This window comes from Alexandromys fortis, unplaced genomic scaffold, assembly GCF_014885135.2.
Source record: "Alexandromys fortis isolate MF-2015 unplaced genomic scaffold, M_Fortis_MF-2015_v1.1 scaffold_48, whole genome shotgun sequence".
In the NCBI taxonomy this organism is placed as follows: Eukaryota; Metazoa; Chordata; class Mammalia; order Rodentia; family Cricetidae; genus Alexandromys; species Alexandromys fortis.
This window is the reverse complement of record NW_026067947.1, coordinates 8,641,952-8,667,920: the sequence shown is the minus strand read 5'-3', so window position 1 is coordinate 8,667,920 and position 25,969 is coordinate 8,641,952. Positions and strand designations below refer to the sequence as shown.

The 25,969-nt window shown below is 33.8% G+C and overlaps 1 protein-coding gene across 1 annotated transcript in view; it reads right to left on the bottom strand.

Moving 5' to 3' along the window:
• LOC126506075 (contactin-6) overlaps positions 1–25,969 on the bottom strand; it is a 340,519-nt gene that overhangs the window by 38,492 nt on the left and 276,058 nt on the right. Inside the window, exon 12 of the mRNA XM_050149362.1 lies at positions 11,082–11,209. Within this exon, the coding sequence (XP_050005319.1) occupies positions 11,082–11,209 (128 nt within the window). The remainder of the gene's footprint in view (positions 1–11,081; positions 11,210–25,969) is intronic.

Here is a 25,969-nt window from a genome sequence, read left to right as displayed (position 1 = left end):
AAATCATGTTCATCTCACATGTTTTACATTATTTTTAAGAGAAAATTATACTGGCAGCCCTCTAAGATTATTTGAAAGGGACTTTTTAAATTTCCCTTATTTTGGTATTTGTGGGGTTATTTGATTGAGAAAATAAGAATCATTGCTGGGGTGGTCACGATGAATATGAAAGAAAATCGGACAGAAAATTGTGATGAAGAGTATTAACGTCCCATTAACTCCCAAACAATGTTTCCTTCACTGTTGATCAAAATTTAAAGAAGAACTTCATTTTGCTATTATGATGGTTGGTTGAGTAATGTAAACAAAGCAAAAGGAATATAAACAGCTAATTTTGTGGCACAATTAAGGGTGGGGACCCTACAGAAAATTTCACATATGATCTCTTGCAAATTTTTCATCACTGCTGGAGGATGGAAAGACCTGTTTATGGCAGAAAGGACACTGGTGGTCAGAGTTGCCAAATAAGTAAAGAAGAAAGTCTGTAACAGTGATCTTTGGAAGTTGGAATATATCCTCCCTGGTGGGGCACCTTGATTGGAGAACAATATATCAGTAAACCCCAAATATTATCTGAACTATGATAAAACTTTTTTTTAACTCTATCTTACCTATGATTAAATAGCTAAGACTCACAAGGGATCTTTGTGTACTTTTGATAAAGCATAGAATGTTAACCAAAGAAAGAAGAAAACTTAGTTTGGGGAAGAAAAGGGTACATTCATATTAAATAAGAACAATGCTCCAGGAAATACTTTCCGGAAAGAACATACAAAGATATTATATAGGTGAATAGTCAAAAATTAAAAATATTTAAAGTATATCAAAATTATCTTGTTCCAGAAGATTAAACTTAAAATAGAATTAAATAAAGACTAGGAGTAAACAGGAACAGAGGAAAATATATATGCATGCTTGTTATCGGAATATAATTATAGATGTAAGTTAGAATACTACTTTAGAGAATCCAATAGTTAAATTCAAAAGATAAGATGAAGTAATTATGAATTATAGAAGATAGCCCAATCCAGGAACTATAGGATTTTAAGAAATGCCTGGCCAGTGTTCAATATCATAGTAGAAAGGATAATTGAACTACAAGGCACCATTTTGAAATTATGGAATATCAGGAGAAAGTAGAGTCCTAGCTAGAGAGAAAGATAGTAGAATGAAGGGATGAGGAAGCCAAATGTCTTCAGTTTTCAGGGCATGGTAACATCATGAAATTTCAAGAGTGACCATTAAAATCCAGAATTGTATTTCTAAGCAAACTATTAATCATGGTAATCATAGAATAAAGGCATTTTCTAAGCTGTTTCCTTATGGAATAAATTTTCAGAAAATATTGGAACGTTAAATATGTAAAAACAAGGGGATATATTTAACAAAAGAAAAGGGTGGTATTTAAACAACACAGTATTGATACCCAGTAGCAGTTAAGTTGACATGAAAGAGAGGAACTGAGATAGACATGGAATTGAATTACTGTCATGTCCACAGAAAACTAACCAAACAAACAAGGGTAAGAAAACACAGAAAAGTCAAGGCTGATGTTTCCCAGTAATGCTCAAAGCAACAAAAATATAACAGAAATTGGTATGATGTGGACTTTATTTCTGTAACTTAAGCTAATTGGAAGTGAAAATTTTTTAACCTTTATTTTACATGCTTTTGCTTGTCATGCATACAAACAGAAAAACAAAAAAGGTTACCATATTTTGAGACATACTAAATATTTTGTCGCGTACTAAGATTATCTGATAAAGTATGTTCATATACACTAAAATATGCATGTGGTGCTTTAGTTATATTCTACCATAGGTTAGGATGGATGTCCTTTAATTTCAAAGCACAAAGTAATCAAGGTAATCATGGTCCACATATTCCAGTTTAGCTGAAGTCACCACTATTTGTTTTCTTTAAAATAATATGAAAATAATCCATAAAAATAATAAATAATTCCATAGTTCAAAGAGGAAACAAACAAAAATTAGAATTAGGCAAGGAACAGCAATGAGTATATATATAGATAGGTATATACATCTATCTATCATCTATCTATCTATCTATCTATCATCTATCTATCTATCTATCTATACATATATTGAATATATATACACATATATCTTATACAATTATTGGAACTATGTAAGTTTATATGAAATAACTTCTTGGAAAATAAGAATATTAAAAGCAGTATGAAGAAAGTTCATAGCACTAAATGCTTACACAAAGAAACTGGAAAAATCTCACACTAGTTAGTTAACAGAACATCTGAAAACTCTAGAACAAAACCAAGGAGGACTAGATGGCAGGAAATATTCAAATTGACAGCTGAAATCAGTAAAACAGAAACAAAGAAAAAAATAGAGAAAGTCAATGAGACAAAAAATTGGTTCTTCTAGAAACTCAAGAAAATCGACAGTTATCCAACCCAACCAAAAGGCAGAGGAATTATCCAAATTAACAAAATCAGAAACAAAAAAAGGGTACGTAACAACAGATATGGAGGAAATCTAGAGAGCCTTCAGATTATACTTTGAAAACCTATACTCCACAAAATTTGAAAACTTAAAAGAAATGTATAATTTTCTGGATAAATATTACTAACCAAAATTAAATCAAAACCAGATAAATAAATTAAATAGACCTATAAATGCTAAAGAAATAGAAACAGTCATCAAAAGTTTCCCAACCAAAAAAAGCGCAGGACAAAATGGTTTCAGCACAGAATTCTTCAAGATTTTTACAGAAGAACTAGTATCAATACTCCTCAAATTGTTCCACATGATAGAAATAGAAGGAACATTGCCAAACTCTTTTTACAAGGCTACTATGACCCTCATATATAAATCACACAAAGACATTACTAAGAAAAAGAATTACAGACTAGTCTCACTCGTGAACATTGATGCAAAAGTACTAAATAAAATACTGGCAAACTGAATCTAAGAACACATCAGAAAAATCATCCACCATGACCAAGTAAGTAGTCTTCATCCAAAAAGATTCAGGAATCATTCAACATAACAAAAATCTGTCAATGTAACCCATAATATAAACAAACCAAAAAAAGAAAAAAAAGAAAAAAAAAACACATGATCATCTCATAAGATGCTGAAAAGCCTTCTCAAAATACATTTGTTCCTGCTAAAGGTCTTGGATAGAGCAGGGATACAAAGTATACCTAAACATAATAAAGGCAATATACAGCAAGCCTACAGTCAACATCAAACTAAATGGGGAGAAACTCAAATGATTCCATTGAAATCAGAAACAAGACTAGGTTGTGTTATCTAACCATATCTGCTCAATATAGTACTTAAGGTCCTAGCTAGAGCAATAAGAAATTAAAACAAGATTAAGGGGATACAAATTAGAAAAGAAAAATTTAAACTCTCACTATTGGCTGATGATATGATAATCAGCAAATTACATAAATGACCCCAAATATTCTATCAGTGAATTTCTACAATTCATAAACACCTTCAGTAATGTAGCAGGATACAAGATTAATTATAAAAAATTAGTAGCCCTCCTAGCAAAGATGATAAATAGGCTGAGAAAGAAATCAGAAACGTCATCCTTCACAATAGGCACTAATAACATAGAACACTTTGAGTAACTTTATACAAACAAGTGGAAGACCTGTATGACAAGAACTTCAAATCTTTGAGGAAAGAAATTGAAGAAGTATCTCTACTCCTGGGTAGGTAAATTAAAACAGTAAAACTGGCAATCTTATCAAAAGCAACCTACAGATTCAATGCAATGCTGATTAAAATCCCAGCAAAATTCTTCACAGACTTTGAAAGAACAATACTCAACTTCTTATGGAAAAGCAAAAACAAAGAAAAAAAACCCAAAACAAATCAAAAACAAACAAACAACAACAAAAAAAAGATAGGCAAAATAATCCCGTAAAATAAAGGAAGTTCTGGAGGTATCACAATTCCTGACTTCAAACTCTACTACAGATCTACAGTTCTGAAAACAGCCTGGTATTGGCATAAAAACAGACAGGAGGACCAATGGAACTAAGTTGAAGACCCAGATATTAATCCACAGACCAACAAACACCTGATTTTTGACAAAGATACAAAAAAAATGGAAAAAATGAATCTTTAACAAATGGTGTTGGCTTAACTGGATATCAATATGTAGAATAATGAAAACAGATCCATATCTATCACCATGCACAAAACTCAAGTCTAAGTGGATCAAAAACCTCAACATAAAGCCAACCACACTAAGCCTCATAGAAGAGAAAGTGGGAAGTGTACTTGAGCACATCGGCACATAAGACCACTTTCTAAATATAACCCCAGCAGCACAGACACTGAGAGAAACAATTAATAAATGGGACCTTCTGAAACTGAAAATCTTCTATAAAGCAAAGGACATGGTCAATAAGACAAAAAGGCATCCTACAGAATGGAAAAATATCTTCACCATCATCATATCAGACAGAGGGCTGATCTCTAAAATATACAAGAACTGAGGAAACGACATTAAAATAATAATTTTTTTTAAATGGATACAGACCTAAATAAAGAACTCTCAACAGATAAGTCTAAAATGGCTGAAAGATGCTTAAGGAAATGCTAAACATTCTTAGTCATCAGAGAAATGCAAAACTAACAACTCTGAGATTCCATCATATGCCTGTCAGAATGGCAAAGATCAAACACACTAATGACAGTTTATGCTGGAGAGGATGTTGGGTAAAGGAAACAGTCTCCCATTTTTGTTAGGAGCAGACTGGTAAAGTTGTTTTGGATATCAATATGATATTTACTCAGAAAATTAGGCAACAACCTACCTCAGTGTTGACAGAAGTTCCCTGTCCTTCCTGGTCTCGCAGCCATTTAGTCCCAAAGAAATCACACAGAGACCTACACTAATTAATTTTGTTTCAAATCACCAGTTTGTTTCTATAATTGCACTTATAAAATTGTAATCATCCAGTAAATGAAGACTAAGAAACAACTCCAACATTACTTATGATATTAAAGGAAAAATAAAAAAAGTTGTCCAGATCAGTGTTAAAATTATATATATAATTTTTGAGGATATCATATTCATCCTCAAAAATAATTTCTACATCAATACTTTATAATTCAAAAATATCTGCATGAAAATACATCAAATCCCTCTGTGTAAGAAGAATGTAGACTGTGCAATGAATATTTTTAGTGAGATGGTCATACTCACTAAAACTTCACTGCTATGATCTCAGTCTCTACAATATGACAATGTGTTCCAATGTCCTGCCATTTCTCTGGGAATTTACATTCAAATAAGCAGAGCTTCTTGATAAAGGTTGGCTAAACTCTTCAAAGTCTCTACATTGCTGTTTAAATCCACAAAACCTCCAATTATCTGCCTGTCTTGGGTATGTATTATGCTCAGTAATGCTGACCAATCTTAGAGAGTGCTCTCATTCTGCATGAGAAAAAGCAGAGGGCATTCTGTATGTGGGTATAATAAAGACTTCTATCACAAAGAATAAACAACTAAATGAGCGGCAATAAACTTAATTTGCACATTAGATATGCTTTTCCAAGTTCCGACATTTCAGTTGAAAATAATGCTGAAGCAATGAGGCCTATAATTGAACATCCAAAACTTCTCCAGTGGGGAAACAAAAACAAATGTTGCCTGCAAACAAGATCATTTTTATAGCCTGCTGTTACTCTGCTTTTTAATAATTTTCTAAACACTACGTGATATAATTCACTCTTTTATATGATATTTATATACAATTCCATATATGTATAGAATGTGGTTTTTATCTAAGTCCTAAACAATGAGAACTTTTAAAACTATTTTTCCTCTCTATTCCCTGTTTGTGCCCATAGAACATGTCCTCAGATCACATTGGGCATCTTGGAAGGATCTTGCAAGGCAGCTGCTAATTGCATTCACAGTGTCTGAACAGAAAATTGCCTCATCCTGTTGCATTAGTGAAGTAGAAATTTCCAGACACACAGCGCAGATAACTTCAGAATCCTCTTAACACAGATAAGCCGTATCAGCTAAAATGAAGCTGGAAATATCTCACTCTTGTAACCATTATCTTTTTACATGTTATCTAACAGCAACATTTCCTGCATGACTGAAGCTGATAAATAAATTCAAAGCGATATGATTGTTTTATCAGCTTGATTGAAATTTCTTATTTGTTACTCACCACTGTTATCCTTACACTCACTAGTATGTGCTCATTCGGATTCAAGAAATAAAATCTTTGATTTTGTAATGACCATCAGATGGACACTATGTGTCAGATAGTACACATACTCACAATGTTAAGCCATCTTAAAAGGAAAGAAAATGGTTAGTAAAATATATAGTATTTTTCTCAGACCAAGGTTCCAGATTGTAAAATGATAGATTTTTTTTGTTTTGTTTTTGTTTTTGTTATTTTTATTTTGACAGTGCTACTGCCAATGAAAAGAAATGAAAGGCAGCAGCCCAGTTGAGACAGGATTATAGGAAGATTGGACAATCTAATCAAAGTTATATTTCACAGGTCAATAATAGTTTATTAAAACTGCTTGAAATATACTATGTATACGTTTTGTGTATATCTGTAATTTTACTGCTGTATGAATGGATATAATTTTCTGTAAGTTCATATTGTGTAGTATTTTTTGTCATTGGTAAACAAACAAAAACTCAAATTCCCTTATTGTGAGATTTACATATTTTCTAAAAATTAAAATAAAGAACCTAACAAATATCATTTCTATAACTATATACAAATAAATAATAACTTGGGGTTGGAGAGATGGCTCAACAGTTAGGAACACTGGTTCTTCTCCCAGATGACCCAAGTTTAATTCCCAGCCACATATGGCACCTCACAATTATCTGTAACTCCAAGATCTGACACCCTCACACCCTCACACAGATATACATACCAAATACCAATGCATATAAAATGAAAGTAAATAATAATTAGACAACCACACATCAGCTACATTAACACTGGCACGTTTTCTGCTGGTCTGTCAACCTCCAGTGCATAAACATCAGGACAGAGCCAGGTGGTTGTGGCATACACCTTTAATCCTAGCCCTTGGGAATCAGAGACAGGCAGAATCTGTGAGATCTAACCCAGCCTTGTCTACAGAATTGAGTTCCAGGACTGGTGACCAAGCTACAGAGAAACTCTGTTTTGAAAACCAAAACAAACAAAACAAAAATAACAAGCAAGCAAACAAAAAGACTCACTAGGACAGTGGATTTTCTTCACAAAGTTCTCAGATTTCCTACAGCTTTCTATTTACCCTTGCATGTTAAGTCATATCTACTTGAAACCAGAGAATATAAAAACCCAAAATGGAAAAGGTGAAAGTATTTAATAGATGCATTTTTTTTCTTTGCTGTGAGTTGTTTCTGAAGGTTGGATTCTGAAATAGTCAAAACTGTGTCAAATTTTAGAGAAAATAAACCAGTACAGCAAACATTTGTGGATAGATTTGCAGAATAACCGTTCAAGCTCTATACTGGGCATATGAAACAGCTGTCAGTGCTGTTGTTCTTAGAATTCATCTCAAATTAAAACATAAATTGTTCTTGCCCTATTTATGTTACTGGACTAAAATGGAAAGTAGTGCCCTGACTATCAACAAAATAAGTTAGTGAACTATATAGTCTGTAAGAAGCCTGAAGTGTAGAAGGATGCTTGGGTCCATTAGTGACAAAGTGAACAACGTGGAGGGAGGCCAAAAGTCATACTAACAGGACTTCTGTTTGAGACAGTACCTTCTTGACTTCACAAGGAAGTTGCCCTCTTCATACCTAACAATGTGGTTGCTGAAACATGAGTTGCCTGTTGACCACACAACAACATGTAGGGACAATATTTCATAACGTGCCATCTCTGAAAGAAGAGCTATACACAATCAGTGGCTGGTGAAAAAGAGAAAATTGTCCCCCCCAGGGCTTTATAGGTTATTCAAGGGCAAGTGGTCAGCCCTAGAAATGTGAACATAAGAGCAACACTAAATAGACTCTATAGTTTATATATGACAATGGTAATTATGGAAGAACTCATGAATTCAAGGGAAATTGGGGAACACAGAAAGAGTCAGAGGGGTACAAATGATATAAATACAGTGTACTTATTTATTAAATCCTTGAAAACTTTAAATTAAAAAAAAATAACAAATCCAGTAAATAGTAGTAGACAAAAGGATAAGTCTGTTCCTGTTGTCTTCTCTTTAAAAAATGAAAATAATGTTATAAACCAAGACTTTCTTTAGGAAATAGAATATTTGTGGATTACCGTGGGGCTGTTAGAAATGCCCTCACATAGTGATTATTTTTTTCCCATTACAAGAACTAGAAACAAATTCCACAGAACACAGAAGCAAAAATACTTGCACTGTGATCATCAAAACAAAGCACATTCCAGAGAATTCTAAGTAAGTCACCGTTCCTTTATTTTCGTTAACTAATTCTGTGCAGTGAGCATTGTGATACTAAAGATTTCGGGGACCTTGACTTGGAAGAAGTCTTTCCTTTGGTTTGGTCTAGCCAGAAACCTTTTCTCCTGAGCCCTTGGAGTGAGGAGATTTAAGGTATTTTACCAACAAAAATCATCAGCCTTACTTTGATATTTCAAAGTGTAGATCAGTTTGATTTCTCAATATTTTACATAAATTGATCCTCATAAAATACTGTTGGTAGAGGCCATTTGTTCATTTTCCCAACTGCCCAGACTCAACATAATCACACAGAATTCTGTACCAATTGCAATACTGTTTGACCAAGAGCTTAAGCATATTTCTGGCTAATTCTTATATTCAAATTAACCTATCTTCATTAATCTGTGCATCACCATGAGGTTGTGGCCTACAGGGAAAATCTCGGTGGGCTCCAGCAGAAGCAACTATTTCTTGTGGTGGCTACATGGATCTCCCTTACTCTGCCTACTCTCTTTATATATAACTCTTATGACCTGGCTATAATATGTAAAGCCATTGGCTGAGAGCAGCTTCTTTATTAACCAATAAAAGCAACACATATACAGAAGGACTTCTCACACCAGAATACATAACTACTGTTGACTTCTATCCTTCCTATTTCCTGTTTGTATACTCATGGGTTTCTCCACACCTGTAATATTTAACTACAATGGCATGACATTCTCCACCATGCTTTATTTATCATCTGTTATCATTAAATAAAAATATACATTCTGAAGAGTCTTAATTAGAAGTGATGCAATAAAACTTATTATTTCTCTTCTATAACATGTTGTTTCTTCAAATATAAAGCATGTTTCAAATATAAAGCTGTTTTCTGTATGTAAGCACTGGAAAGTTTGTTACAGAAATACCTTCCTATTCAATAAAACCATGACATGCATCTTGAAACACTAAGTCAATCTCTGTTTTACACTGATGACAATACAATCACAAGAATGGTAGTTTCTTTTTGTTTGTTTTTGAAAGTGTACTACACTGGTGGGATTTTTGACATTGATTCTTATCAGTTACATTTTCCCAGAGTGTCTCAGACAAATGTCAACAGTATATCATACACTTGAGACAAGTTGGCAGAAATACCTTCCAGGGATAAAGGTGAGTATTTATTTTCCTTGAGTTATTTTAAATGATAGTTGAAGTTAGTTACAAACTTCTTTTTCAGTAATATATTTATTTTTATCCCAAAAATTCAAGAAAACAAAATTGAAGAATCAAATCATTTGGGTTTAATTAACTGCACACACTGCTTTACTGAGCCAGTCATTTTTATCATCCAGGAGACAAGAAATAATAGAAGTGGCATGGCTTACAGTAAACATACCATTTTCATGAGCTGATATTAAATATAATAAAGTAGCAAATGTAGAAAATAGACAATCCTGATGCTAATTATGTCCCTTGGTGATAAATGAGCGTGTGTTTGAGTTGATATTAGCTTAAGACTTAACAGTCGAATATGCAGTTTTACCTTGCCAAATCACAGAAGAGTGTCTGTTTGCTAGGAGGGGGATATGGTATCTCCTGTGGACAATGTAACTTTGGTGTTTTCTCTTTGAAAAAAAAAACTGCTAGCCATGTGGTGGTCGTACCTGTCTTTAATCCCAACACTTGGGTAGCAGAGAAAGGTGGATCTCTCTGAGTTCGAGGCCAGCTTGATCTAAAAGACCTAGTTCCAGGACAAGCTCCAAAACTACAGAGGAACCTTGCTTCAAAAAGAAAAAAAAAAAAAAAAACTTCTTGTGTTTGTGGTTTCACAAAACTCCATCTTTTTTTTTTTTTTTTTACTTATGTACCAAGAGTTGTTTAAACAAACGATCATGTTTTATATTGGACTGTCTTAGATACACAGCATTATGACTTGAATGAGAATGCCCCTCCATCTATTATAGGATCAAATATTTAAAACTTGGTTCTTAGTTGGCAAAACTCTTTTGGAATGATTAGAAGGTAAAGCTGTATTGGAGGAGGCTTGCCTGGAGATAAACTTTAAGGATTCAAAAGGCTTGAGGTATTCCCAATGTGTTCTCTGGGATGTGAACTTTCAGCTTCTGCCCTCCACCACGCCTGCCTGTGTGTTGTCATGCTCTCTGCCATTATGGGGATGGACTCCTATTTCCTGTGAAACAATAAAATAAGCCCTTCTTTCATTGAGCTGCTATGGTCATGGTGTTGTCTCCCAGCAATAGAAAAGGAACATGTAGAAAATGTTCATACAAAACAAGAGCATCTGAATGGCATTTAACCAACAAAGGGGGGCTACTTGTGAACTGTATGAAAATGTCTATGATCCCAAACACTAAGGCATGTGGAGAGTTTTAATATTCTGAAGCAGATATTAGCACTGCGTAAAAAGCATACATTAGCATTGTTAACTGCCAAAAAAAATTCACATTTACCACAGCATTACATTCTTACAGTTGGCATTCCGTTGATGAATGTAGTAGCAGAACTCTTAAGTAAATGTTGAACTAAAATGTTCTACACATACAGTATGTTACCAGTTTGGCCTGGTAATGCTAGTCAAGATATGCCTAGGTGACTGTAATATGCAACAAGTCCTCCTGAAACCAAAAAAATTACCTTTCACGATGAGATTGCCACTACTTTTCCCACTGCCAAACTGATTTGTGGCTACACAGGTATAAGACCCAGCATCGGACCTGGTCACGTTGCATATCTTAAGGCTGCCATCCTCCAAGATAAATATTCTAAAAAGAAAATATACAATGGAAGGCTATTTGATATGAATAAATTATAAATATTTTCAAATGCTATTTAAATGATGAATATATAGTAAGAATCAGTTACTATTATCCTGCTCTTAATTTGAAAACAACTCAAACAGCATAAATTCTTATGATTTTGGTACAAATATTATGCTATGGCTTGAATTATTATTGTTTATTTCAGTGTATATTAAAAAATCAAATAATTGAGTGCCAGATAGTCCAACATTCAATTGAGAGATGAATAAAAAATGTAAGCATTTGTCATACATTTGGAATAGTCAACTCACTTTTGAAAATTGAACTTGGTTTCATAAGAATGGAGGCCAACCTTTAATTATAGTCAGTCAATTCATAAAGCAAGTTTACATAGGCTTTTAAATCACCAAACAATAAGGTGTAAACCATGAAATTATTTACCTCTGCTAGACAGTTGGAAGGACCATCTGTATGGTTCTGTGAGCAAGGGCTATGCTTATTATGGAGCACATCATACCAGAAAGTAGCAGAGTAAAGTATACTCATGAATTATTCATGTACCATTTGGAATTAAATATTCTTTTACCATATACTACATAGAAGATGAATACTTCACAGATTCCAGTGTTTCCAAAATGGTTCCTTCAAGTTTTCTCTGACATTCAGAAGTATCTATGCAAACATCATAATTTTAATGTAAATAGAGAAAACCCAAGTGTGTTCTTTCTTACCTCAAAAATATTTTTATTAGAGACAAAATGGGAACAAATAAAACATTTTTGTTGGGACACACACAGATGTGAGCCTGTTCCACCTTGTCTGAAGGTCAGAGAGTTAGAACTTATTTTTGCTCTTTTAAAATTGTTGACAAGAGTTGTGGCTACAAGAAAAGATATCCTGACCTAGAGTGTTGTTGATTGTTTCTTGGACATTATGATGGCCTAGAGTGGTGAATTGGCTCCATGCTCACCAAAGATCCAAAAATTCAAGCATATTTCTATGCTTTTTTATTTAAAACAGAAGGTTTGACATAGGGAATGACTGTCTATAGGATACTTGGTCTAGGGTGTGTTTCAGTGCATATTCCTGTCCCCAAAATCAAAAAGTTTACCTGGGAAATATTGGCTTGATGTCTCAAGTACTGAAGCAAGTAAATGTTCTGGTTGTCCTTTATGTCATGTTAAAGTAGTCTTTGCTTTTTACATCCCATTTGCATTGGGGTATAAACACGAATTAAAAAAGAGGCTGGGCAGTGGTGGTGCATGCCTTTAATCCCAGCACTCAGGATGCAGAGACAGGTGGAACTTTGAGAATACAAGACGAGCCTGGTCTACAAGTGCTAGTCTCAGGACAGTTTCCAAAGTTGCAGTGAGACAAACAAAACAAACAACAACAACAAGAAAATGTGGGCAAATTCAACACTCAGTATTTGCTGAGTTACCCTTCCATTACTAGTCTGTGTCTCTGAGTTTCTTTCTTAACTCTGTTCTATCTACCTAACATGTCTAATCTTCACATTCCAACCCTGGAACGTACAAACCTATCATGGGTAGGATCATAGCAGAAGTGACATCCCAAAATGGCATATGATTCATTTTTCCAAATTTAGGTTTCCATTTCAATGCCATATAAATTTATTTATCAATGTTACAAAAAGTCAGTTTTTAAAATAATGATTGCCATTCAGAATTCAGAAAGAAAGTAGCAACAAACTAATATTATTGAAGACTGTTTTCAAGGGAAGATGGGAAGTCCATTTGCAATAATGTCATATCTATTAACTATAACAAAATGTTATTTGTAGAAGTGCAAACAAATCATTGTTTCTAATATGTGTATAACACAAAATGGTGCTAATATAATTAATTACCCAATTTGAACCACTGTGAATATTAGCCAAATAGAATTTACATGAGACCAGTGTTTGATGCTGGGCTTGCTACTGAGGAAAAATTCCAAATTCCTGTCAGTGAGCAGAAAAGGAATTAGAATGTTCTAGGCCATGAAATTTATGACATTATAGCATTCTCTCAGAGTGGATGTAAATTATATTTCTGATTTTTGAAGCATCTGGCTTAATAATCCCTGATTCACCTTAAGAATTCCAATACTACATCATTGACAGAGTAGCAAACTTATTCTTGTATACAAAAATTATGCCTTTGGCTGAATTAATCAGAAAAGATCAGAGTAAGAAGCAATGCTGTGCCTTCTCTACTTTTAGCATTCAAAGACTACTAAAATCTTTTTCCACAGCGTAAAATCAATATTGTCCAGTAAATCATTTTACATTATTAAAAACACTATGCTGCTGCTACCTAACAATAACTAAACACTCCTCATATACAACAAGGAGAAAGAACAAGAATACACCAACCGTAATCAAGTTATAGTAAAACTGATATTTATAGGTAAGGGAAAGGCATACTCTGAACTGAAAAAACCTTACTTCACAATTTGACAATACTTTCATAGAAACAACATTGATATTTTACTATGCTTGTTTGGGGATATTAGAAAATATATATTATAAGAAAGTTTTATTGTCACATACAGAAAGAAAATTAAAATATATCTATACTATACTTAGGTTTCCTTAGACTTAAAAGAACAATGTACAGTACATATATATATATATATATATATGTATATATATTCATTATAACCTGCCAAAAATCAGGAAGAACATTTTGATAATAAAAATGAACATTTGAATAGTCAGCCAAGAGAGTATAATTATAAAGAAGAAAATAAAATAGTAATAATTTGATTGACTGTATGCTTTTTAATTTCAGACAATATTCATAGAACACCAATCATGTAGATTATTGCAGTTATATTTGAACTCCATAGAATTATGGAAAGGGTTTCAGCAACTCAAAGGATATATTGCCTTTATTATGTTTAGGTATGTTCCTTGTATCCCTGCTCTCTCCAAGACCTTTATAATGAAGAACTGTTGTATTTTGTCAAAAGCTTTTTTGGCATCTAATTAGATGATCATGTGCTTTTATTTTTCAGTTTGTTTATATGGTAGATTATGTTGACAGATTTTGGTATACTGAACCATCCCTGCATCTCTGGGATGAAGCTGAATTGATCATATTGGATGATGGTTTTGACTTATTCTTGGAATCAATTTGCCAATGCCAGTGTTTTATTTAGCATTTTTGCATCAATGTTCGTGAGTGAGATTATTCTGTAATTCTCTTTCTTAGTAATGCCTTTCTGTGGTTTGGGTATCAGGGTAATTGTAGCTTAATAAAAAGAGTTTGGCAAGGTTTCATCTGTTTCTATTGTGTAGAAAATTTTGAGTAGTATTGGTATTAGTTCCCCATATCTATCACTATTTACAAAACTCAAGTCTAAATGGATCGAGACCTCACCATAAAGCCAATCACACTGTACACTATATATATATGTATGTGTGTATATATATTATATGTATATGTGTATATATATATTAGAACTCAGAAACTTATTTTGCTAAGTATTCATTCACTTCCCATATCTGCAGCCTAGGTTATAAAAGATACAGTAAATCACTAAGAGCAGCATTAACTGGATGTAAATTCCTATGTGTATAATTTTATTTGTGAAGAATGAGCTTGCATAAAAGATTTTCTTAATCTGAAATTAAGATAGTCCAGTCAATTCTTGAAATGTAATAGAAGAATTATTATATACATATGTACAGTTTCTAGTTTCTAATCTTTCCTAACATCTACAGATGTAGTTTCTTAGGAGATATCCATCTTGATTTTGGAATCAAGATCTCTCACTGAACTTGCATTTGCTGTGTCAACTGTGCTGGCTTCCCAGTGAGCCCCAAGATTCTCTTGGCTCTGCCTCATTCCTGATTTGATTACAGGAATACAAAACATTACATAATTTTCCCCATGAGGTCTGGGAGTAAAACTCAAATGAGTTCCTTGCACAGCAAACCGTTTACTAACTGATCTACCTACCCTCCCCACCCCAACTTTCCACATACCTTAACATCAGGATTAATGATTTATCCCTTATTATAGATGAGTTTTAAGCATTGATTTACTAACACAGAAGATAACTATGATGGCCACACTACCATAAGAATTATTTCTCTTTTGAATCATTGTAGTATTATCTGTGTGGCAAAAAAAAAAAAAAACAAAAACAAAAAAAAAAACATTGACTTTGGTGGTCAAATGGACCATGACATAATTGAAGCCCCTATATTCAAAATTTAGATAATCAGAACTAGTTAATACCCCAAGTCTCCAGGTCTCTCTCTCTCTCTCTCTCTCTCTCTCTCTCTCTCTCTCTCTCTCTCTCTATGTATTGTGTGTATGTGTGTGTGTAGTAAAAAAAGATATTGCTATTACCTGTGTCTTAAGTATGCAGATTGAATGATACTAATAATTAAAATTTGAACTCAGTCTGGCTAGCTAGATTTTAGTAGGTTTAAGGTTAACAACCTAGCTTTCTATCTCTAAGTATGAAAACTCTTCCTTAACTCTGCAGGGGTATAATACTCTTATATACTGTAAAGATTTGTTCTGCATATTGGTTTAATAAAATTCTGATTGGCTATTAGATAAACAGGATGTACAGGTAGGGCAACCAGAGTAGACATCCATCAGACACAAAGGAAGGAAGATGAGAATGCCTTACTGAGAAAAAGATAGCAAGTCAGGTGACTAAACATAGATAAAGAATTGTGGGTTAATTTAAGTTGTAAGAGCTAGTTAATAATAATCCTGAGCTAAGAAGCCAAATAGTTTATAATTATTTGGGATTGAAAGACTGCAGGACCAGGTGCAACAGAAACTTACATCTACATAACTCTGAATGATACAACAAAAAGGGAACAACTATATCACATCTCAATTTGAACCCAGGTCCCTAAAATATATTCCAAACTTTAAAAGAAATATTTTTGATTAACAGATAATATTTGCACAGATATATAAGGGAAAAATACTTGGATTCATGCATACACTGAGTAGTAATAAATTCATGACCATTAACATAGCTACCATCATAAAGTTTTATTATTCTTTTATGATGAATAGATTCAAACATGTCTTCTAATTATTTTGAATTTCATAAATTACTGTTAATTATGTTCACCCTCAACACTATTCTAGGAAAAAAGTGCTTTGCTTACTGAATGACCTTGGATTTTATCCTTCCCTACTCTTCTCCACACATTGGTCACTACTCTTTTACTCTGTGTAGCTATGAGAGCAACGTTTGCATAGTCAATAATGGAGTGAGATCACATAATATTTGTCTTTTTCTACTTGATACTTGATCTCCATCCATCCATCCATCCATCCATCCATCCATCCATCCATATACACATGTGCTCGTACACACACACACACACACACCATAATGCTTTTAAACCATAAGACAAGTGGCGATATGGGTGGACCTTGAAAAAAGAATGTCAGGGGTTGAAAGGAGTGTAATTCCAAAAGATGAGCCTAGCTAAGAGATACACACTCTTCTCCTTGACTTCATGATATTTGTCTGTTTAGCCATTTAATAGAGTTGTTATGAAAATTCATTACATGCAAGCTATTCCTGTCATTCTAATTCAGTTCAGCGATCATATTTTTATTTGGGCCTTTGCTTTGTGCCATAGTTAAAAATACTCTTTAAGATACGTTTTTTGGTTGTGACTGGTTCTCACTATCTTGGATCTGTTTGGATCCATCTATGTGTTTTTTGTCTTGAATCAGCCATGTTTATCTATTTCTGGACTGTTTCTGGTTTTGGTGTCACCAAATTTTGACACTTGACTTGTGTGTCTCTACATTTAAAGAAAAACTCTATTTCCCTCATGTCTTTATTTTCAAGTTATATATTCACTTGGGATATTCAACCCATCATTTAATTAAATAGAGACATTTCCCACAATTTATTTAGTATGAGTGTTCTATTATTTAAATAAATTGTACATTATGACATTTATATTTAAAGCATTGTGCAAGAAGTTGACCTTAACAACATTCACATGTTTTAGATGTAGCATGACCATCCAATTTACAGAAAAGGGAATATGTAGTAGTTTTCTGTACCAAAATATCTATTTTATTTCATAATTTGTGTATAATATAGGAATTCTGTACAGCTAACCATGCTTGACAGCAAAAGATAGTGGGTAGGTTGCTACATGGCATATAAAACTGCCACACGTGGAGACATTACAAGGTTAAGGCTTAAGTCAGATTTTACCAAGTGACTGAGCATGCAATATTTCTATCTTTTGAGTATCATGGAAGAATCATAAGCAAATAAAGCAATAAAAAGTTGTAATGTCCTTCAGGCTCCTTCAAACCATTAGTCTTCTGCCCCATGGGCTATTGTAAATAACAAAGCTGGGAGGTTCAACATCACAACAAATAACCAATTAGAGTTCAGTTATCTGGAAAATGGACATCAAATTCTCAGAGCAGTATATTGATTTTTTTCCTATTGTTTTGTTTTTCTTTTCTTTTTTGTATGTTTGTTTTCCTAAAGTGAATGTGGTATGTATAATAAACTGTATAAATAAGAATAACAGTTACATATATTTTATAACTTTAATTCATTATTATGTAAATATTAGCCAATTCCCTTACATATAGAAAACAGGTCTTTATATATAGACTCTAATCTGAGGTGAAAAAGAGTCTTTATTTTTTGTGATAGTCTATGAAGATGTAAGGACACAGAAGAATAGCAACAGCTAAATTTCTTAAAATAAAGGAAATTAGGACATTGAGCAATTATAATTTCTTATTGCTGAAACTAGAGCAATACTGCTATTTTTATAGTGAGATTATTAACTAGAGTATTGCTTCTGGTTCTGTCTGAAGATAATACTGTAGACCATGAAATTTTAATTGACTGTCTAATTTTACTGATATCTGGAAAATGTAAAATAGATTGGAATGAAATGAGTTAGATGAGAGGCAGAAAGTGTGTATAAATTTTATTCTTCACAATTCAGCCTCAAAGTAAAATGTCCCTCTGGAATCCATTTTACATCAAATATTGATATTGCATTTCAAGGCTTTTTCAGCTGATCACTATAGTTAAGGTATGGTGTAATATCTATGCTAAACACATTACCAATTAATAACCTCTCTTTTAAGAATTCATCACTTAATAAGCTACCTAAATGGCTAGCATTCTAATTGACTAAAAAGTAAATACTAAAGCACACATGAATAAATAAAAATAAAGATTATCTTTCCATGTTGACAGAGGTTTCTGTCTGCCCAGTCCTAGAGTCATTCAGTCACAAAGAAACACACATAGGTCTACATTAATTATAAACAGGTTGGCCTAGTAGCTTAGGAAGAAAAAAAGCTAAACAAAAGAGTCAGATTCAGAGTTCCTGTTCTGAAAAAAAAAAAAAAAAAAAAAGGTGGGGCAAAGAGTAAGTACTGTGGAACTTGTATCCTATAAAGATTTGTCAATTGTATTAGTTTAATAAAACTCTGATTGGCCAGTAGCTGGGCAGGAAGTATAGGCAGGACAACCAGAAAGGAAGTATAGGTGAGGAAGCGAGAATAGGAGAATTCTGGGAAGAGGAAAGGCTTAGTCTGCAGTTTTGCCCAGACACAGAAGAAGCAAGATGAGAATGCCTCACTGACAAAAAGACACATGGCTAACACAGACAAGAATTATGGACTAATTTAAAATGTAAAAATTAGTTAATAAGAAGCCTGAGCTAATAAGCCGTCCAGTTTACAATTAATGTAGGCCTCTATGTGTTTCTTTGGGACTGAATAGTTGCAGGATCTGGTGGCAGACACCTCTGTCAGCATTTTCCTAGCCTTTATGTCAACTACTTAAATGGCACCAATGACAGTAGAACAGAGAGACTATCTGACACCTCTGCACAGGATTAAATTTCAGAATTAATAAATTAATTAGAACCTAGTTTATATTCTCATGGAATAATTCATATAGCAAAATGTGAAAAAAAACTAAGAGATGTTAAATTGCAGTTGTTGTGACAGGGACAGGACTGAAAGGCACATCAACATACTAAGTGACACAGGTCATCCCCTGCACAGCACCATACACCTGCTATCTAAACCAGTATCCAAACAGAAAGAAAGATATGCAGGGAAGTTCAGGAACATTTATGAGCAAGTATTTTATTTACCTATGCTCTGTTCTTCTAAAATTTGAGGAAAAGTCTGCATATATGGACATAATAACACATATGTAAATACACACACATCCATATATATAGTCTTAAAAAGTAGAGACTTTAAAGACCCATAGGGGAGGTATGTGTTCAGAATTTCCAAAAGAACTTTAGCTTTTCTTTTCTTTTCTGAAGAGCCAGACAAAAAAAACTAAAATCTCTCCACACATACAAGTTTGTGGCTCCAATATGCTTGGCTGAACCTCCATTAAAACCCTCTGTTTTCGAAATGTTTTAGGAATCTCCCATATTCTCTAAGGTCCTGCATCATAAGACTATATGATATGATCTCAGCAGCAAAGGGGATGGTAGGCAGATGAGTTCCCCTGTGTTTTCTTTGTAGACAGTCCTCAGGTGATTTTCCTCTACATACTCTTCAGGGACCACTGATGTGGTTGGAAACCTAATGTTTCTATGTTTTGAAGTGAGGTCTGGTAGAGCAGTAAGATAAGACTTTCTACAAACTCTGTTTTCACTATTCAGTCATCCTTGTCTGTGCAAAGGACTATTCTCTCTTTCCTTGGAAATTATGACAAGGAATACAGATATCTCTAAGCCATGTTGCCTACAGTTCACAGTATGGTCTTCTTCATTCCTAAAGAGCATATTATTATTTCACATCAGTAAACTGTGACATGGGTGTTTTGTTAGTAAACTTACTAGATCTAGTCAAGCCTCTGCAAGGGCTTTCTCTACCAAAGGATGGCTGAATAAATTTTGTTTCCATTTTAAAGAAATTGCTTGCTCTCCACATCTGTTGGACAATCTAAATTTACATTTTCATTGAAACAGGTGGCATATGAATGAGAAGACAATGTCTGATATATGTGTTTGGGATGTTTTTGTAATATGTGTGAATGGTGTGTGTATATGTGTGTGTGTGTATGTGTGATATGTGTGTATGATGTTTAACTCATGTGTGTTGTTTGTGTAGTATGTATAGTCTGAGGTATGTATGGCATGTACATTAATGGGTGTGGTATATATATATATTAATATGTATGTATACATATATATTAATATATGTTTGTATATACAGCATTGCAGTATGTGTTTATTCAAGAAAAATAATGATGGCAAGTTCATGGCTGTTCCATTTCTATAATTAGTTACATTTTATAAGGTGTGCAATTAGCAGGTATTTCAAAAATTATGCATTTTTATAATGTTTATCTTCCTTATTCTTATTGGTAAAGGCCATTTTTAATTTATTCATAGCATTAATAATTCTATATACTAATTAACTTGGACATTTTGTTTAAAAAATTAAATAAAAATAAGTAAGTACTAAAGTGCTTATTCAGTTAATGGGTCAGTACCTCATGTAGGCTGTGACATTTTTCTATGTTGTTGAGGATGACCTTGACTAATGATCATCCCATCTCCACATCCTGATTATAGTATTTACAAGTATGTCATTGTTCTTAGTTTATACAGGGATGGGATCAAACCCAGGCCTTCGTTCATGATAAATAAGCAATCTTCCAACTGATCGACCCACTACCTGCTGATTGATTTCTATATGTTTGTAGATAGTAGCAGAAAAATTAAAAAAAATAATTATTTTAGTTTGTATTGTATATTATTTGCATTAAGAAATTAAATATTACAACACAATCCATTACAAAATATTTTTAAAAGATCTATATTTATTATATTTAATTTTGTGGAGTGCATCTGCTTATGGGCATGTATACACACATGAATATCATACTGGAGGTGGAATTATTGTAATTTACCCAGTGTGTGTTCTGAGAACAGACTCTTGTCCTTAGGAAGAGTGGTTAAGCTCTCATAACTGTTGAATTATCTCTATAGCACACAAAATATTTTAAATTATTATAATATAAACCTAAATTGATGATCCCTAAATATTTTTCTTGCCTACCAAAAGTGCTGTGATGAATCTCTAGTATTTTCTTTCTTTCTTTGGCCTCTTTTCTACCTCTCTCCAGAAAAATATATTTTTAGAGCCTGTATACTGAGTTATGTTAGTCATAAGTGACCTGGTTTACTGGATAATGAATGAAGTGACATGAAGAAGAAGGAAATGGAAACCAAATTGAAGATCTATGAAAAGACGTTGTTAACAGAAGGGACTCCAAAACTACCTTTGCTTAAAAAGCAGGGTTTTTCTACAGTTCTTGGAAGATAAGCATTCTAGAATTTCTTTAAGTTGCATTCCAGGGAATGAACCCTGGACTCTATGCATGGCAGGCAAGTACTTTACCAATAAGGAGCACCTCTATTATCTCCCCTCTTTTCCAATTTAAAATAAATGAGACAGACCCTCACTTAGGTACCAAATATATCCTTTGAACACATGATGTGACCCAGGTGGCCTTGATCTCATTCTACAGTTCAAGCTGACTGCAAATGCAATGTTCTCTTGCCTCAGTCTCTTGAATAGCCAGGAGTTCAGGTCTGGGTGATCAAACCCATCAGTTTTTTTTTTGTTGTTGTTGTTGTTTTTTTGTAATCTTTCTCAACAGACAAGTATTTCATATAAACTGATTATCCAAAAAGTTATTCTATTTTTTATGGAAATAATGAAAAGTCTATTTAGAAGTCTTATCTGTGGAAGAGACGTTAAATCTAGTTCATTTTAAATAAGAATAAAATGCTTCTATTGACTATATCTCATATTTATTTCTATTTCATGCCTAATGTGATATTATGGGTGTGAACAGTAAAAAGATTCAAAGTATTTGCTTCAATGTTCCTAAATTTCAAGGGGGAGAAAACAAAGAAGTGGACATTCAGATTTCAGAATCCATTAAGATTTATCTTTCTGTTTATGATACAGACATAATTTAAGCAACAGCTTTGTAGTGACTAACACAGACCACAAACTCAGTTTCCTGATGTCTGAAACAAGACACAAATTAAAAGATGACAGATAACAGGAATTGCTAAATGACATAATAATTGGGTGTCATGATGTGTCTTTATCCCAATGGCATGCCAAATGGTGTGCTAGTGGGCTGCTTTCCATAAAATATTAAGTAAATGTCATTTAGCACCTACTAAACACATCAGATGGAAAACTGGGCTAAATCAACCCAATGAAGCAGGTTTTAAAGGAACACTTAGCTGTCTAGCAGAAGGGAGAAAAGAGTGTTCATTTTTGCTGTCATATCTGGTGGGGTGTTGAAAGGAACATGGAAGAGAGATAATATAGATTCATAAGGAAGCATGTCTATGTCTCACCACTCAGCAAACTGAAAAAAAATGGGAAATTACAAGGTTGCCAAAGGACAAAAAGTAAGAGTTTAAAAGAAATCAGGAAATGAAACTGCCCCCCCTACCAAAAAAGGTAAAAGAGCAGCCACTGCAAAGACAGAGACTGGTAGCAAAGGAACCTAAAAGAAAACTAAACATTGGAATGTCAGAGCACTTTTTCATTGTGACCTTTACACATCGACTGGTTTCGAGAATTTACAGGTGGAAAGTTGTGTGTATGGCTGAGTCCGACATCAACAAGGTTCACATATTGCCAGGTGACCTTATGCTGGCGATTTCATCCCTAATGTCCTTGGAATATAAGGAGCTGAGCTAGAAAACTAATGGGTATTACTTATTGCCTCTTGTCACCTGGCCTATGTAATCTGGTAATACCAGAAGAGAAATATCTGGATGATGCCAGCAGCCACTGGGGAAGCAAAAAGTGAGGCAACAATTCACAAGTTTCATGGTAAAATATAGACTATTATAAATGGGACAATTTCGTTATGCAAACTAGTTAATAAGAAGCATGAGTTATAGGCCAAACAGTTTGTAATTAATATTAAGCCTCTGAGTGATTATTTTAACAATTGCTGTGAGACAGGGTGGGACTAAAAGCCTCTATTTACAGAAATCCCTGGGAAATGACAATCCTCCTTCATAAAGGTGACAATGGAAGTAATGAACCCTGGTGGAATCTCAGATTCTGGGTCTCAATTTGCGCCATCTTGATTGTACTCCTTGGAGACTACATAGCTAGGCTTATAAAAGTGAATGAGATTAGGCAATGAACATGGAGGTGACTTTCTGTCTTTGACTACATGCTTATTACAATTCTATACCCGGATCAATTTCATTATAACTGTTGTTAAAGTGTCTACACTTGGGATGCAGACAGAAGTGTCCATGGAGCCTGCTGACAAAAGTAGTCACTAAGTAGGCACAATTAGTGAGTCACAACCTACAATAAAAGACCCTATACCCCAAAATATACAAGGTGGATATCTTCTGAGGAATGACTCGAACTTCATCACTAGCCTCTAGATGCAAGTGTACCCACATAAATGTGAACTAGAAAGATTCCATTTAGATAACCTTTTCACAATACATTTGATACTTTAATAAATAAAAACAGTATATTGGCATCTCTTTTTTCTCTATGTATGTGTGTGCATGTGTGAATATTCTGAGAAGGTTCAATCTAATAATGAACAAAGGAAAAAAAAGCTATGTGTATGGTTTTAAGGTTGCTGTTAGTTCAATAAATGTGTACTATAAGTCATTAGAAATCTAATTAAAAGTCTATAGTGTGATGTTACAGTTATATCCAGCTTTGAAGTCAGAGCTTCCTAGAGCTGAATGCCCTTGTGTGACTTATTGGTGGCATGACTGTCAGTGTAATGTTTAACTTCTCTAAGGTTTAGAGTTATATATCCAAAAGATAAATACTATAAATGTGTATCTTTCATAGATATATGGTGAAAAATCACATTAAATGATCTAATACTATCTTTCCATGGTGGATATGTTATAAATAGAAGCTATAACCATTATCATTACTCTTATGTGATGAAAGTCAGGGTCACATATGGGAAGGATAGATGTCTGTATGCCTTGGTTAATTTAACCAAGAAGTAGAAGTAGGCTAAAAATATATATTATTAAGTATAACTAAGCATTCCTCAAGTCTTTAGTCAGCTGTTGGATGGATGACTCATGGAACAATTTTAGTTTCTTTTCCTGTATACAGAGGATCCTTGAGGAAGTGCATCTTATCACAGGGAAGGAAAGTCAATAACCCAACTCTGAGTTGCAGTGTAACTAGGCCAAATGTCAGACAGTCTTTAAAGCTGCAGATTAAGTTGTTTGCATACAAAGCTCCCACCACTCCTGCTCTCCTAGATGTAGAAAAATTCCATGCACACTTCCAGTGCCACTTCAATTTCTACTATCCTTTATGCCTTTCCAAGCTGATAGGAGACAAATAATGAATTTTCCACACTTTCATTATATCTTCTAAGGTATCTGTCTGACACTTTGTATGTGGGCCTTTTAACCACACACTAGACACCAAGCACAGGATGTTACACAATGCAAGTCAGACCAATTTCCTTCTGTGCTTATAAATAAATGAATAGCTTGATGGAAAAAAAGATTCTGGATATACTCATGTATGTCAGTAGATGCCAAACTCTAGTCCTGGGAAATTTGAGGGATTATCACTCCAACCATGGACCACAATAGGGTCAGAAGTGGAAAAGGAACTAAAAAGGACACTGGTTCTCCCTATAGGAAATTGGGCAGATTAGTTTTTCAGTGTGCTTCAGTAAAGTGTTCTTACATAAAATCATTTGGAAAAATTAAAAATAACTGTGAATACCAAAGGGAAATTGTAAAATTTTAACAAGTGTAACAAAATTTTGTGGCAGCCTCACACGTTATCATGATCACACTACCACAGATGATTTCTACCCCACCATTCTAGCTTTTATTACTTCAACTATGCCATAATAGACAGCAATCTTGTTTCAGTTATTTTTACTTATTATTTGTTCTCAGAATCAAGACAAGACCATCATTTTCTGAAGATCATTGTACTTTAAACATATCCAGCAGTCACTTCTTTTTAAAGAGTCAAGCCAAGAACAAAAGGTCATTTGTATAAATTTCACAAATAATTGACCTTTTCTGTCTATAAAATTATGGCTGCTGAATATTTATGTGAATTTTGGAGATATAAATGTCACTTAGAAATGAGTGCTAATAGTAAGTTGACATTGTTCTAAGGCCAATTAGATTCATATTTTCAAAAAGCAAGGCAACAGAGGACTTGCGTGTTTTTGCAACATTGAAGGAAGAAGAGATGAGCTTTCAGTGCATATCCCCTAAGGGAGAAAAAAAGTAAACAGGGAGGAAGTATGTATTTTATGAGAAGATATTCATGTTTAAACCTAGCCTCAGATTATCTTGGAGTCTGTTAAAGTTATCAAATTATAGATACCTCTGCCCTAGTTTATAGCTACAGAATTAATTTTTCTGTGAAGCTCTAGAATCTGCCCTTTTCACAAGGTTCTCATGATGCGTGGTCAAATCCAAAGCTTTCTGATATGGCCTTTGATTTCACAGATTCTCCATGGTGAAGCTTACATCTGTGCTACTGCAGGATTCAGTACAATAATAAAGATGGTATATATTTGGTAGAACTACTTTTTGACATTTGACCTTGGTTTAAAAATAAGAGGGAAATATTTTTTTAAATATACTTTTTATTTAAAAAAAATTTCCTCCTCCTCCCCGCCTCCCATTTCCCTCCCCATCTCCCTTTTCCCCCCTCCTCCCTCTCC